The sequence below is a fragment of the Talpa occidentalis genome, unplaced genomic scaffold (genome assembly GCF_014898055.3).
Source record: "Talpa occidentalis isolate TD23 unplaced genomic scaffold, MPIMG_talOcc4v2.1 talOcc4.5, whole genome shotgun sequence".
In the NCBI taxonomy this organism is placed as follows: domain Eukaryota; kingdom Metazoa; phylum Chordata; class Mammalia; order Eulipotyphla; family Talpidae; genus Talpa; species Talpa occidentalis.
The window spans coordinates 124456156-124472677 of NW_023604861.1; the positions used below are offsets into that span (position 1 = coordinate 124456156).

At 53.8% G+C, this 16522-nt stretch overlaps 1 protein-coding gene across 3 annotated transcripts in view; it reads right to left on the minus strand.

Moving 5' to 3' along the window:
• Window positions 1-768: 768 nt before the first annotated feature.
• The window catches only part of BABAM2 (BRISC and BRCA1 A complex member 2), a 368631-nt gene continuing 352877 nt past the window's right edge, over window positions 769-16522 (minus strand). The window contains exon 10 of one of the 3 annotated variants that reach the window (XM_054701249.1): window positions 769-3981. In XM_054701249.1, coding sequence (XP_054557224.1) covers window positions 3918-3981 — 64 coding nt within the window. In that variant the 3' untranslated portion in view covers window positions 769-3917. The remainder of the gene's footprint in view (window positions 3982-16522) is intronic. The other 2 variants (XM_054701248.1, XM_037528303.2) reach the window with 2 other exon arrangements.

Below are 16522 nucleotides of genomic sequence, written 5' to 3' on the forward strand. Positions count from 1 at the left end.
CTCTTGTCTTGTTTCAAAAGTACCAATGAATGACTGAATGATGACGCCGCCAATACATGACATCGTACCCTGAGATGCCGTTCTTCACATTCATGTTAATATCTGTGCGGCGACCCAGTCCCTGCCAACCGGGGCAGGTTCCGAGCCTAATTCTATTTATAGGTCCAGCAAGAGGCAAACCCAGTTTGGTTACTTTCCTGGCAAGGCCTGACTCCAGAGCAAGAGTCTGTAGTGTCAGGAACAGAAGCAAAAGTGACTGCGCTGCTCTGATTTTCCTGCCCGAGGAAGGCGGGGGCCAGGGCCAAGAAGCAGGTCACTGGGCTGTTTGTGCTCACGTTCTGCCCAGAGCCTGACGCGCTGCCCAGAGTTAAGGCAAGTCTCGGGGAGGGAGGAGGGACTCCCACAGACACAGCTAATCTCTCATTCCTGAACATCGGGTGACTCATTATCCCATCTGCCCAGTTATCCAGACAGGGTCACCCTTCCAAAGGTCACACGCATGCGTATGACTTAACAGGGGCATTCTGACTTTTTAGAAAAAAGCCAGCGTCAACATAAAAGATCCTTTTTCTGGGCTGCACTAATAACAGCTACTATTTATCAAACCTTTCTGAGGGCCGATGACCTACAGTCAATTGGGCGCTTTGTGTACTTTAAAAATTTAATTCTCATGACCACAGGAGGCATATCTAATTTACCCCCATTAACAAGTGAGGAAACAAAGCTCAGAGAGATTAAGGCACACACTGGCGCTGGCTCATCCTGGCAGAGGACCCCACAGCCCCCTCCTTGTCCCGATCCCAAGTCTGTACTCTGACCTCAGCAGACAGCATGATATCATGGTGGGAGTATTGACACCATGGGAATCGGCAGGCAGGACACACTGGGAACCCCCTCCTTTATTTTCCTCTTTTTTAAACCACCGAAGAACCGGTTATTAAGTATTTACCAGACCCTGAGTGGGCAGAGGCAGGATTCAAGTGTGTCTCTCCTCAAGCTCATACGCTTTCCAGTTGATGTCCACAGAAGGTGGGCTCTGTGCTGCAGCGTCATCGGGTTGTAGGCAGTGGGTCCTCAGGAGCCCAGTGGCTGGGAGACTGACCTGCCTCCTGGGCCTGGGCCTCGGTCCCGGCGCCCCCAGGAGAGGCCTGCACATACCCGGGTGTTATTAGTAAACATGAGTCCTTGTCTGTGCTGAGCTCAAGATCAACTGAAATTATAAGGGCTGAGTAAGCTGGAGACAGGATTTACGAGGTAATAATAATGTCCTCTTATATATGGCACTTTTCATCTTCAAAGCATTTTATGGCCATTTACTAATTAGTCCTGGGCTGCACTCTGTGTGCAGGAACAATGCCCAGCAATGGCGGAACTAGCAAGAAATCTTTAAAAACAGACAGGGGACCATCGTCCATTTACAAGCACCATTTGCTTCTGTTACTGTTGGGGTAGAGAGAAAATCCAGTTGTGAATCCCAGGCATCTGAAGTATGAAATGGTTGTTTCCATCCCTTTGGTTTCCCCTAAAAACACCAGTTTAAACCATCCCCGCTGTGGCTAGGGAGCTGCAACTCTTTTAAAAATTCTCTCTCCATGCTCACACACCTATGGTTTATGAAATTCTGCATGATTTCACCAGCAAAGACAGAAATTAAGTCTGTTACTGGAGAGTCGTAAGACGGGAAACAAGGCACCCGCTGTGGAGTCAGGAGCTAGGTTGGGTCCCGACTCTGGCACCAGCTGGCTGTAATGTTGGGTGGGTAACTAGACCCCCAAGTCTTCTTCCTCATCTACAGAACAGAGACAAGCCTACTGATTGCTTCCTTAAGATGGGCTGAGATAAAGCCCAACAGCCCTTCCGTGTTAGACCACAGCTGCATTATCTGGCCAGCCTGAGCATCTGTGGACCCTCAGAGGTCAGCAGGGGCAGGAGGGTGACGATCCCCCACCATACTGGCCGCTCTTGGCTGCTGTCACTCCAGGCTGGCTATTTGCAATGCTCAGGGTCCAGGTCACGTGACCTCGCCCCCTCCCACAGGTGCCACCCATCCTGTTCGCACTGGCACTTGAAGCCCCTCCTGGGTAGAAGCAAACCTGACTCAGTCAGCTTTTGGCTTTGTGGACAGCAAGCCCAACCCATGGCCCTCCAAGGGGAGAGGGTGGCCACAGCAAGCCTCAGAGCCAGTGTCATGAAGCAGAGAGCGGGGCTTGGCTGCAGCTGCCCTGGTGTGGAGTGGGCCGTCATCAGCCAGCCGGCGTCAGAAGAGACTCCAGAGAGCCCAGCTAATTTATAATTTAGGTCATGACCACTTGCTCAGTGGAATCACCTGGACTGTTTTATCAAAGTCCAGGTGCCAGCCATGTCTGGTGAAGCAGGCTTGCCGTGGGGCCTGGGCAGAAATTCCAGAAAGCTCCCGCTGTTCTGAGGAGCCAAGTGCTTGCCTTACAGAGACGGGACTGACTCAAGGTCACACAGCCAGCATACGGGAACGCTGGGGTTCAGACACTGGGCACTGGCTGCTCTCCACCATGGGAAGTCCCCAGGTGTCAGGGCTTGGGGAAAGGCCCATGGTAGAAGAACCAGCCCTTCAGCTGGTGGTCAAGCCAGAGGTCTGACAAGCTGCTCTCCTGCCTCCTGACAACATCCCTGGGCACCATAACAAGTACCATAACTATGTAGGGAGGGCCACAAGGGGAACTGAGGGAACAGGAGAGGCCAGTGTGGGCTTCACCTTCGGCCAGAAGGGCAGGTGGGTGTGGTGTAAGCGCAAACACAGGCGGCCCAGGCCCGCTGCTGCTTCTCTCACCCCCGTGCATGGCTCCCCGTTCCTTGCGTTGAAAGTCTTCAGGGGAAACAAGGCTGAACGCAACTGTACGTCTTGTACAGCGGGTGGCTGTGAGCGTCAAGGGAAGTTGTGTGAGGATGTGGGAAGGCCTGGCTCGCTACTCCCCTCCCGGGTTTGCAATTCACTGGGGAAGCTTCGGAAGCTCTGGGGCCTTAGTTCCTGCCTCTGTACACCGAAAGGAAGAGCAGGTGAGAGGGCTGGGGTGGAAACTAGAGGACTTCTGAGGCCCCTCCAGCTCTGATAATCCACGTTTAAGAAAAATGGAGCTTGCTCAGGGTGTCTCCTAAAGTCTGGAGCTGTGCCAGTCTTGCATGCGGTTATCACACGCACACCAGGCATGAGACCCACCTTTGGCCTCTCAGGTATAACCGGCACAGTGCTGCATAAGCCCAGAGAGCGCCCCCATCAGCCCAGCCAGGGAGGGTGCTGGGAGAGAGGGAAGGATGGAATCACACACACATTCAGCAAATTTTAAAGACTGCAGCTGGGTCAGGATGGGCTGTGCAGGGGAAGCCAGAAGGGCAGGGGGAGGCACTGGAACCCAGCGCTCCTGCCGGCCTGCCTGGCTGGGTGGCCGAAACGCTGCAGGTTGCTCAGGTTCACTGGGCCAGTTTTCTTCCAGTGGGGGACAGCCCCACGTGAGAAACGCTGGGGTGTAAAATCCACGTCATACACCGGTTTCGGGGGGAAAAAGCGAAGATGTGTTTAATTGTAAACTTAAAAGAGTTCTCGGAGACAAAGTCTTTGGAATACGGACGTGAGCATTTATGTCTTACTTTCCCTGGAAAAATACTGTGTTGCGACTTGACTATAATTCTCCCCACTAAGAACTATGCCGAAGGAAACAAAGAGGGAGCAAGCAGGTGTGGGGGCTCGAGGATGCCGGGTACCGCCAGCCAGCCAGCTCGGTTTGGGCTCCGGGAGAGTCGGGGCTGTCTGGGGCTCGAAAAGCTGCTGTGTAAGCAAAACGCTGCCGTGAAGACATTCCAAGTGGCTTCCAGGAAGCGGCCATATGTGCTGACACGCATGTGGACAGAGGAGTCTGCTGGCCCCCTCTCAAGACTGGTGTTTCCTAGAGCTTTCCATTGGCAAACGCTGCCTCCTGGAACTGAGGGACAAAGGTTTTGAAATAAGCCCTGGTGGGAAAAGAGGAGAAAGAAAAACTGTGGTTAGCACAAACAACTGGAAAAGTGCAACTCAGAGCTTTCAACCTAACTCAGAACAGTTGTTATTTATTGTTCATGCATCTTGGGTTGGATTTTCCTTCCCTGTTGATGCAAAGCCCTCTGGATTTTTCCAAGGGAGATACAGGCAGTTTGATTATCGCTCATGGGTATTTCGAGGACCTGTACACAGACCTTGCTGGCTGCGATTCCCACGAGACTTCGCTACTCGGGTTCTGTCTGCCTTTTTCCAGGCCAAAAATAAGGGCTGGATCCAAGCTACAACCCTGAGAGGGGCCCACTGTAGTGGCAGGAATGGGCACAGTGCGGGATCTCTATGACCCCAGCAGATGGGGTAAAGGAGTCCTGGAACCCTCAGTTTGGCTTGTAATTGGGATTTTACTGGGTACACAGAGGCAGGGGTGCCAGGGGGCCGGGAGGCTGGCAGGCCTCCCAGCCCCTAGCAAGTCTTCACTCTTTCTGGGCTCTCCGGCCTTCTCTGGTGGTCTCTGCTTCTCTACTCTTCAGTTCGTTCTGCTCTACTGGCGTCCCCGTGACGCCACCCTTATAAGCCCAGTCTCTCAGCACAGGTGGACTCACTTACACATGCGCACACCCTACTCCAGGTGCTCGCCATCGGGCATGCATTCAGGACCGCAAGGATCCATCATCAATCCTAATGGCGGGAGGGCAGAAAAGCCTGATGTTTTTTCACTTACCCTACACCCACCCACCCATCGTGTCCTCTGCACAATCGGATACATCAAGAGGGCTGCCCTTTTTACTCCGTTGGACCTTTAACTTCGTATAAACAAGGAGGACCTAGTAAAAAGAATTTCTAAGTGGCCCCTGGCTGCCATTCACTTGTAAACATTGGTGCAGCACTAGAAGGCAGACCAGGCTGGCTAGCAAGAGGACCTCTGGCTGGAGACAGGTGATGGGATGTGGGGCAGACTTCCCTTTCTGGCACCCAGATTCTAATCTGCAGAAGTGGGGTTCCACATTGTAATCAGAAGAGGGGCCCACTCAGGGCTAGGCTTTGTATGAGGCGCTGTGAGATGACCTAGACACGGCACCTGTCAGGTGAGTGCTCAGTCTGGTGGAGCAGACACATAGGTCATGCCAAGTGAGGCACCATGAGCGCTGGTCAGGGACAGTGACAGCGGAGGTGGGGCAGCAACTGCAGGTGTCTAGGCAAGAGGCAGCAGGGAAGAGGCTTAGGGGAATGGGAAGGCTGGTTGTGAGCGGGGATCTAAAAACTCTGCCAGAAGTGGGAGGAATCTGAGAGGTCGGATGAGAGCCACAGACCCCTGGGGTGCACCCAGGTGTGCCTTCGAGGGGCTCCGTCCCTCCCTGCAGAGTCGTCACACCTTACTTCTCCAGAAATGGCTCGCAATGCAGTTATTGATGACAGCTGACTGCCTCCCCTTCACCACACGTCAGCTGAAACCCTCTTTCTAATTCCCAGTGCCTCTTGCTTTCCCAGTGCCAGCTGCTTCTAAATGTCAGCGCCTCCCTCTGGAAGCCTCCCCTGGATAGCATACAAGATCTGCCTCTCCACACGCCCAGATGGACTCTCTCCCTGGGTCTCCCCTCAGCACAGGGGCGTTACCTCAGCAGCCCTCACTGTCCTCCCAAACCTCTGTCCCCAATTTCCAACCACCTGCGGGACACTGTGACCTGCTCTTTCTGAAATTCAAACCAGCGTGTTCCAAGTGGGAGTTATCATCATGGTGTACTTAAAAGCACTCCGGCCTACCTGTACTTCTGTCCAGAGCCCTCAGTTTCCACTTTTCCCCAGAGCCCCGAGGTGATTTCATCCGGAAGGCGCTTCCTCCCCACTGTCTCTATCCTTCGTCACCCCCTGGGCCTCCCGGTCTTGTTACCACTGGACAAAACCACTGCAGTTGCTGGTCTCGCCCCAGATGTGAGGCTCACCTCGCCTTTCTGTTGCAAGTAGATACCTGGGGGTCTGTCCTTACCCCAGGTAAGACCCTCCATGTTCCCCAAACTCTGGGCTTGGCACCCAGTGATTTTCACCATTTGGCTCCAACACATTTGAAAAAAAAAAAATGCTGTTTTTCTCTTTTCTATGTTCATTTCTGAGATCATGCACCAACCCTTCCACCCCCCAAGGCACACTTTTAGAAGCTACGCAAGCTAAGGACCCTCTCCAGGAAGAGCTGCAGGTGAGACTCCCCACGGCGCGCATTTCAGGCTGGGAGACGCCCCTCCTCTTGGCCGCTGGCTCTTCCTCACACATGCCATCTTCCACCTCTGGGCTTTATTTTTGAAATGTCCTTGTTATCGTCAAGTCTTCCCCGTCACCGGGAGGTTTTCTCCCTGCACGTAGACACCGTGCCGCTTCCAGGACATTTGTCACATGTGCACGTCTGGCCTGCCTGGCTGCACTGCCAGCTCTGGAGAGCAGGGACCTTCCTCTCTTCTCAGTGACCCCCACAGGCCTGCCCAGGCGAGCACTCAGCGGGGACTTTGTGGCTGTAATTAAGGAACCACTGAGGGCCACCGGTTTGCGAGAGGCAGTAAACCATGTCCAATACATGCTGCTTGAGAGGGGGCGAGCAGCCCCAGAAAGCAGACATGTATTTTGTATTAAAGAAAACTGTAGGCCATTTTCAAACTATGCCCACAACTAAGGGGTAAGGCCCCCTCCTCCATCCATCACGTACTGCTCCAGGGTCCTGCGCCGGCTAAATCACCCTCTTTTGAGAAACTTGAGGCCTCAAAGCCTTAACCCACCATTTCACATCCCCAGTGGAAAGGGCAGAGTGCCTTGGATCTAGTGAGGCTGGCAGGCACTAGAAGCCCCGAGCTTTGTTTCCCCGTGGGAGTGGGGGTGATAAGCCCACCCTGACACAGCATCCCCATGAACTGTTTGTCACCTGCCTGTACCCCCTCCTGGCACTTTGAGTGTGTTGGCTGAGAAAGCCTGGTGGCCCTTCCTCAGCGGGTCGGGGTGGACCAGCTGCTTCCAGCCCCACATTGGCCTTGCTGCTCCTTGCTGCTGAGACTGCGCCCCCCCAACCCCCCCCATCCCAGCGCCACAGGCCACAGGTGAGGACACTGAGGGGAAAGGCTGGATCCCCGACCAGCGCCTGGTGAGGGAAGGGTGCGGGCTGCTGTGGCAGGACCCTGGCAGGGAGCTCTCTCCACCCCTTTGCTTCAGGCCAAGTCACGCTGGGTCCTGAAGGGAATCTCAGCAGCTCAGTTTTCCCGGGAAACTTCTGGGGGAAGAGGCTGCAGCAGTACAACCTCCTCAGACGGAGAATGCTCAGCAAGAGGGGGCATGTTTCCTTCTTCAGAAAGTTCTAAAGTTTCCTGTTCTGTCCTGGGCTTTCCCTGTGGAGGCACACTGCGTGCAGCCAAGGGGAAGCGGCGGAGAGGGCTATTTAAGGCACGATGCCACCAGCTGCTGTCAGCGCGCCCTGCGCGCATCCACGTGAAGTCAATCAAGGGGGAGGGGCGCGCGGCTGCTGGCTTCCATCCATTTATGGATTTTTTTTAAGCTGTTTTCATTTATTTCACTTTTTATCAGGGAAAATGGAGAGCTGCCCAGGGCGCAGCTTGCCGACGGCATGAGTGTTTTGCCACCTTTTAAAAAACTCTTTGACCCAAAGACAAAATGTACGTTGAGCTTTCAAAGTGGAAGTGTGTCCCAGCGCGGGGGAGGGCGGGTCTCCTCGCCGCCCCATCACGGGCCCTCGCGAGAGAAGCCGAGTCAGTCAAGCTCCTCACTCCACTCAGCTGGAAGGGAGTTTATTTTTAGACTAAATTAGAGCTCCGTGTGCCTTAGGGCGAAGTAAGGTTCTGACCCTCTTCACTGATCTGTCCCTTTGCTATGGGTTTTACAAAATCACAACTCAGTCCAATCCAAGGGCCTCCGGTTAGGAGAAGGAAACTGAAAGAACTGACCTTTGAGGGAGGCTGGGGGTCTTCCATGAATGTGCAGCAAGGAGGGCTGCTGGCCCACACCTCACTCAGCCCAAGGCCTGGCGGGGGCTGGAGCAGACGGGCTCGTAGGGCCAGGAGTTGGGGAGCTGGGGTGTGCAGTGGGCCTACTTTTCTGACTTTGGGTCCGGAGTGAATCTCCCCGCTTCTCCGGGCCCAATCTCCCCGCTTCTCCCACACCCACAAAGCAGGGAGTGGAGTTGGTTGATCTCCAAGGTCCTGGGGGCCGTGAAGGACACGTACTGAAGTGTGGGCTCTGGGGCTGGTCAGATCAGGGCCTCAGGCCTGGCCCTGCTCCTTACTGGCTGTGGGGCAAGAGACGCACCCATGTCACTTTAACTTCTACTCTAAGAGGAGAACAGCGACGCGCACCTTAAAGGGTAACCCTCCCAAGGATGGGGTAGGTGGCCCGAGTAGGCAGCCGGCAATGTGTCGCTTATCAGATGATCAACGCATGTCCCTTCACCAGGGGCCCAGCTGGCTCTCAGTGAGAGGCTCTGAGTTTGGCGGGGGTCAGTACATGTGTGGGTGCAGAAAAGGGAAGCCCTGTGTGGAAAGAGGGTGCTTGTCCTCGGTTCATCCTCACCCTGGGCTTCTTGGGTTACTTCTTACTTATACCGAGTTGGCAGCTGACAGCAGAGATGGCCAGTCAGGGCCGAACACCCAGCCAAAGCCGCTCGGCCACTGCAGCTCTTCAAATGTAGTCCATAACTGCTGGTGGCATCCCTGTGGTGTCGAGGGAAGGGCACTGCAGTGGTGGCACCTTCGGGCCCTTGCTGTCTCATGCCCCAGTGGGGGCTGGGGGGGAGCCAGGGCGGCGTGCAGCCTGGTCCAAGGCCCGGTTGGGGAGGTGGTCGTGGATGTGGGCTGAAGCACACTTACAAGCCACACAGCTCTGGCCACCCTAGAGGGGTCCTGCCCCCAAACAGACCTCTGGCCAGAACATGTGTCATAAAGGGGAGGCAGGGGGTCAAGTGGAAAAAGTTGAGCCATGAGGCAGAAGACACGGGTTCTAGTCTAGGTCCTGGCTTGTTTTATCATCTGGAACTGGGACTTAGTTTCCTCATCTAACATCACACTTGTCGTGGTTCGGAGATAGCCCCGTGGCTGCGAGCAAGTCACCTAACCTGCTGGCGACCGACCTTCCCCGTAACATCAGCAACTGAGCCCTGGGCCCGACAAGGCGCCCGACAAGGTTGTGCGATCACCTGGGACGCTTTCTCACCACCGGGCAAGGCTGGTGAAGAGCCTGCAGTGCTCCAAGCAGAGGTCTGGTGGCACCGTGGGCATCAGGGGGCTGAGGGAAGGCCAGTTCTTCTCAGGATCCCTCTGCCCCCCACCGAGGAGACGTTCTAATAAGTTGTCAGGGGGACATTACTAACTGAAAAATTAAATGATCAATGTGTTCTGGGGCAGGGACCTCAGGGGCACGCAGAGTCATCACAGGCAGCCATCTTGGGTGCGCTCAGAGGCCTTGGGGTGAAGACAGTTAAGCAATCTTTATTCAACAAGGGCTCACCAGAAGGGGTTTTCCCTACTAAGATTAGAGTTCTATATTTATTCATTTATTTAATGCACCTTTTCAAAAGATTAAAAATTCGGGCCTCCCCGGTGGCTCAGCGGTTGAGCGCTGGGTTGCGAAGCTGCCCGCAGCCTCTGCAGTGCCAGTTCGATCCCCGGCTGCTCCCCGGCCACCGGAGGAGGGTCCCGCATGGCGTGCAGACCTCTCCTGCCGCCCGCTGCTCACCTCAGCAGTGTACTTCGGTCCTTCTGCCTGCTCTGCTCCCTGCTCTGGCTCTGGTGAATTCTCTCACCCTCCCGCGCTTCTGACTGTACCCAGTGCTTGTATAAATAAATAAATAAATCTTTAAAAAAAAAAAAAAAGATTAAAAATTCATGAAACCAATGCCTGAACATCGGAATCCACACGGTTTCAAGAAAATGAAGACAAACACAGGGCCTACAAAGCCCAAAGAGGCCAGGGGCTCTGGGGGCGGGGGAGCCGCAGGCAGCTGCGCCCACGGCAGGCTCGTGTGGCATGAGGCAGGGGCCATGTGCCCATCGTGTAGGTGAGAAAACAAGCGTAGAGGGCCGAGCCTACTCTCCCACCCAACGTCACCCTCACCCAGGCTGAAGCACCGGGAGGGATCCTGAGATCTCGCTGCCTATTGTAGCCTGTTTACTTGAGACTCATTATTTTGCAAGAGCTTCAACAATTGCCTCCTTCCAAAACAGGACTCAGAGGTCTCTTTCCGGAATTCAAAAATGCTTTTCTCTGGGCGATCACAAGATTGGGCCTTCTGATGTCTGCTAGAGCAGGGCCAACGTGGTGGTGGGTGGGCAGGGAGGGAGAAGTGGTTCAGGGACACGACCCTTCACTGTCAGGCAATCAAGGACTAGAAATCAAGTCAGAATTCATTTTTGCAAATAGAGGCAAGTTCCAAAACATCTAAAGCTCATTTCTTTTTCCAGTTTCTTCTGCAGCTGTGACTTCAACAGGCACATGTTTTTAATCAGTCATAAGAAAACCGATGTGGTCTGGAAATCAACGCCGTCCTGTAAATAGTGTAAGACAAGTCCCGCTAATCATTCCTTGCGGTCTTGCCTTGTCCTCATTGTCCTGAATGGCCACTGTAAATACTGACTCATGTGGGGTTACTCTCCTTGTGTCAAAGGGCCATCCTTATAATAAGCTCCCTACAAAGAGACCAGGCCCTATTTCAATGCCCTTCACCCCAAGCCCTCTGGGACCCCATGAGGGCTGCCCACCCAACGCTGGGTGCCTTAGAAATCAAGTGACGCACAGTGGCAGCTTATGAGCTACGCCCGGGGCGAGGCCAGCCTGCTCTCCGCTGTGGGCTTCAGGAACAAACAAGCGGTTGTAACTGGTTCACATACAGAGTCTCCATGTGCCAACCCTTGAGCAGACTTATTTGTTTTTTTTTTTTTAGGGGGGGAGGGCAAGCTTGCAAAACAAGGACATTAACACACACGAGCTGCAAAGGCTTGTTACCACACGGAGAGAAGACACGTGCTCCGTGCTCGCCGCTTCGGGCAGTGGCTGTGCCCTCGGCTGCAATCAGTCTCCCCTCTGCTGGATTCCACGCACACTGGGCCTCCAGTCTCAGGCCCTGCCAGGTCTGTCTTGAGTTTGAGATGTTTAGATTGGTGTCTAGACTACATCTTCTACAGCCTGGGCTCCTCGCCTGTGAGAAGGCCAACACTGGGGCCTCAGTATACGCTGCATTAAATCACACACTGCTGTAGGAGGACGCCAACAAACAGCGGACTGAAAACCATTTCTAGACATCAGCGTATTGGGATAAAATCCGGTTCCTTCTAAATCATAGGGTATTTTTAAGTGCTTATACTAAAATGATCAAAATTACCTAGCAGCTCTTCCTCTGAGGAACCCTCTGGAGCCTGACCATTTCCTTTGGGCTACAGCAGCTTGCAATGTCTCTGCGACGGCGGGGCCAGGCCACGTTCCAGGGCTGCAGACGTCTGTGCCCGTGGGCCCCTGGTGCGATGTATGAGGAGGGAGCAGAGGGACGTCCTCACGGGCTCTGGGGCCTCCCCCGCCCCAGGGCTGCCTTGTCCCATGTGCACACACAGGGTCACATCCCTGCCACTCCCCACGCCCCTCGACAGGCTCCTCGAAGGCAAGCGCACTGGGTATCTTCACCCAACCCTGCATTCCTGGCTTTGCATATCATGCCCAACACCATTTCTCAAATGAGTATAAACATTTGACTAGGTTAAACTATAGAATTACAGAATTTTGTTACAGCAAGAAACTTCAGGTCACAGTCAAATCATTACAGGGAAGGGGTAATGGTGAAGCCAGGATGGTCCCTGTAACTGGCGTGTAAGCTGTTAGCAAACGTGTTATCTTGAGGACAGAATTTGGGGACGACTCACAGTCCATGGCAATTTGGTACAGGAATGAATGCCTGCCTGGCTGCCCGGGGGGCTGGCTGCAGGCTCCAGACTAGTCCTCTCTCCTGCTCTCGGTGATGCTGTTTCCACCATCAACCTACTTGCTGAGAGGCCGGGAGAATGGGGTGGCGGTGTGACCACTGAAAAAGGTTGGGCTTCAGATTAGGGGTCAGCTGAGACGGTGGAGTGCAGCTGGCTGGTCTGGGGACTAAGAGATGCGGTGCTGCCTGAGGCCTGGGACTCAGCAGAGCCGCAGGCCCCATGTTCATTGTGTCTCCCTTTCCGTGCCTTCCTGGTGCCACACTCAGATGGCAGGAGCCAGGGCGGCGGGCACTTGGAGTCCTCTGCTCGCCTGCCCAAGGCTGCACGAAGCTCAACATGGGCTCCCGCTGATCCCGTGCGGGCCCTGTGGGTCCGGCGTCTCTCCACAGGCGGGGCCGAGGAAGGCCACTCACGCAGCTCACCTGCGCCAGACTGCTGGGGCGGAGCTGGCCGCTTGTCTGATGGTGCTGAGTCACTGCCAAGGTCACGGACTACCCTCTGCTTCTTAGTCAGGAAAAGGGGAAAAACCAAAGGACGGCCCTCAAAGAGGAAGTGCTCGGGGCCCCCACTGGGCAACCATGCGGGGTGCGGTGCTGGGCAGTAAGGATCCAGGCCCCAAGTCACCCGCTGGGACTGTGCCATAAGGACTCAGCTCAGCACCTCTATGCATCAGCCTCCATGGGAAAGTGCCAGGCTCTGGAGGACGGAGGGAGAGAACACTTGGGAGATCAACTCTTTGGGACATAAAATAATCTTGTCCTCCCCAGAGAGTCTCTCTGCGGTTCTAGTTGTCTGTCTGGCTAGAAGCGTGGTTTCTCCCACTAGCCGCTACAAGCCCGCTCCCGCCCTCGCCTCTGGGGCGACCCTCTGTCACTCTGTCACCCTGGGTGTCACCCCGGCCCAGTGTTCACAGACACCCTCTCCCTCTCCTTTCACTCTACTTCCCTGCCTGGCAGCTGAAATAATGTTCCCAGATGCCCGGCTCTCTGGGCTGACAGAGGAAAAGCAGCCATTCTTAAAGAAGGAGCTGTTCAGTGGGAGAGGGTGGAGACCCTCCCCCTGTTGGGGTGCAATAGATTTCCTGGGAGCTTCAGCCTACACAGAGCTGGGGATCTGGCAGAGCTCCATGCAGGCCGGCAGGCGGAGGGCCTGCTGTCCTCTGATGACGAGGAAGAGCATGGCAGCGCGGGAAGAAGCAGAGGAGCTCGCCGGCCCTGTGGGCGCAGGGCGCGCTCCACTCAGTGCCAGTGCGCACTGTCCGCAGGGAGCCTGGTGGCCCTAGGTGCCCTGACAAAGAGGAGGGGGGAAGGAAGGGACATACATGCCACACAGATAAATGATACCCACGCACAGTTCCAAGCACGCGGGTTCACATGATGGGTGTACTCCGTGAGTGGGTTGTAAAATCAATTTAATGGGTCCTGGCCAGCATTAAAATAAAATGAAATCAAACCCAAGTATTGCATGTGGCAAGGAGAAGCACTTTTTGTGAAACTTTTCTTCAGTTATATATACTGGATCAGGATAGAAAATAATGCCTTCCTATAAATTGTGATTAAGAAGAGTCCGGAAGCCGATAGTCTATATAAAAGAGGGAAGGTGCCTACTACATGCCACACAGCATGCTGTCCATTTACACTTACTCTTAACAGGCCTACCACTGGGTAGGTAGTATCCCAATTTTTGCCCAGGAGAAATCCACGATTCAGAGATGCAAAGTAATTTTTCTAAGATCACACAGCTAACAAGTGGCGATGCTGTCTATGAATCCAGAGTCCCTTGCCGTCCCAGTGCCCACTCTTTCCCCCTGCATGATCTCAGCGGACAGGGTGCTGGTGCTGAGTGTGGACACTCTGGGCCCGCCCTATGACACTGAATGGCTCCTCTGTCTCATCCACACAGGAGGAACAGAGCATTTGCTAATTATTTTTTTTTTTGATTTGGTGATCTTCCCCCTTCTAAACCTCATTTTAGCCATATTTTAGTCTCCTCCATAAAAATTGGAATTGACAATAGCCCTGTGATGAATGTCAAGAGCAAGTACTGCCAACTGCGGTTACACCCATATTTGTTCTGCCAGCATTCTCCCACCCCCCACGTGGGCTGTCCGCTGTAGGTTTGTGTCCAGAGGTGTTGCTTGACATCTTTAGCCCTCACCCAGGAACCTGCAACGGGAGCTTTTCGGTAGAATGATGACTGTGATAACAAAGGACAAAAGGAATGTACTTGACCTCCCTCTTGCTCACCCATCTGGTTTCTGGAAGAACTAACTCACCCTAAGGAAGAACGAGGCCTACTCTGTTTGGAAAAGGGAAAGAAAGTGCCAAACAGCATGTGCAATCCACACAGGCTCATGAGAGACACCCCAAATGTTCTCTAATAATGAGCCCCAGAAGAGCAAAGGGTACCCAAAAGGTCACTTTAACATTAAAGTCATTTGGCATCTTAAAACTCTCCAGGGTTGCTGAGGAGTACTCTGTACAGGGCTATAAAATGGGAGGTACGGTTATTCCAACAAAATCAAGTGTGGGGGAGCAATGGGGAGGCCTGAGCTGTGCTCTCAGCTGCCTTTTCAGTTGCCACGTGGCCCCAGATGAGCCACTTCACGTCTCTGAGTCCCAGATGCCTCATCTGAAAAGTGAAGGGAGGGCTTTGGAGTTCCTTTCCAGGTCCGCGACACGATCAGCCACCTCCATCACCAACATCATCGCTTTGCACCCTCCAAGCACGTTAGCTAGAGACCACTGCTTAAGTGGAAGCAGCCATTTAATAAATGACCCCACCCGTGCTTTGTGAGGCGTCCTCTCAAGACCCTTAACAAGCATCATCAGAGGAACTGTACATGTCTGAAGTGTCTTCTGCGCCTCCAGATCTGATGGAGGACCCCAAGAAAGGGTCAACAGCCAGCCTGGCCCACTTCCTTTCACCCTTCAGACAGCAGACAACCAATTCCATCCACACAAGGATGCTCCTCCAGCAAGGGGCTGGTTCCTGCTGGGGTCAGGGCCTGGATCTGGCTAGAGCGCGGCCATGAGGGGACAGGCAGATCTGAGTCCCAGGGGAGAGAGCTGATGCAGACCCCGGGCAGAGCTGGGTGGCTTCGCTGCTGTCTCAGTCAAGGCTAAGCCTTCCTCGGACCACCCCTCCTTAGTGTAACTGCTCGGGAACACCTAGACAAACTTTCTGCTTGGAGTCTGCTCTCTTTTCTGCTGGGAGCTATGTCAGAGCATCAACCCAGCAGGCCAGACGTCTAGCACCTTTAATGACAATAATAATAATTTGCATTTATACAAGGTCTTTCATGGGGGATCTTAAAAGTGTATCACAAACAATAATTAATTCCCCTTTGCAACTCTGGGAGCCAGTTAAGTAGGAGTCCCTTTGCTTTGCAAGTAAAGGGTACTTTCCTGAACCATGCAACTTGTTGGGGGCCTCCCTATGTACCCCAAACCTACCCATCCTCAAGGCCTGGCATAAACATCAGGCCCTCCATGCAGCCTGCTGGTGCCAACCCCAGTCCACAGCCTCACAAGCGCCACAGCATGAACTGTTGGCCACCCATTTGGTACAGATGAGAGAAACTCACAGCGGGAAGAGATCCCAGAGTCCTGTCCGAGCCAGGATTTGCCCTAAAGGCACTTCTGGGGGGTTGGGGGGAGGGGCAGTGGTCCTTCAGTCTCTGCCTGAACACCTTATGCCAGGGAGAGCTCATTACTTACAGGCATCCCTAATAGTTCTTCCTTCTCCTGAACTGAAATCTTTCTCCCAGGAAACCCCACACATGGGTCTTGCTCTTCCTTCCACAACAAAACAATCCTACCCAAACTGTCTGGGTTGCTGGAGAAGTCTCTTGTATACACCTTGTTTACTTCTGTGGTCACCCTCAGGCAGAGCTTGTGGCTCACATCTCCCTGAGGTTCAGTGAGACCTTGTGAACTGAATGGGGTGGGGGATGGGGGGCATAGCGGAGGCCTCAAGGCGAGGCCAGCAGGCCCAGCTACAAATGCAACTCTTTTGACAGCACCCCCCACCCCCACCCCACAGGTAGTCACTGCCTCACCCCCGCCCCTTCTGTGTAGACATTAGAGATTTCGTGCCGTTTTGGGGGGCTGCACCTCAGTGACACAGAAATACCCTAATTTTCTGTGGAATGACTGACTGGCAATGAATGGTTATCATTCTTTCATAAATCTCTTCTTAAGACGAGGTGGAAACTGTCAATGCTGGGACTGATTTTTGGAGAGCAAATCAGATAACAACATCTTCAGTTTTTAGTCAACCCTTCTTTATCAGAATAAAAACTTGGTGCTAAACTTGAGACTTGACACAGGACAAGAGTTCCATGTCCTCCTCTTAGAGGTGTTAAAGACAAGAGAGGACTCAAGATGGGGGTGGGGATACTGGGCAAATGAAGACCTTTGCTAAGTTTATTTTAGAAAGTTAAGACTTCTGGGGAAAACAACACCTCCTGAGACTGACTTTTAGGTCCAGGCTGGCAGCTTTATGCCTGAAAAGATGCCTGCCCTTCTGCCAGGAGCCCGCTGTTGGGATGAGGGTTTGCTCA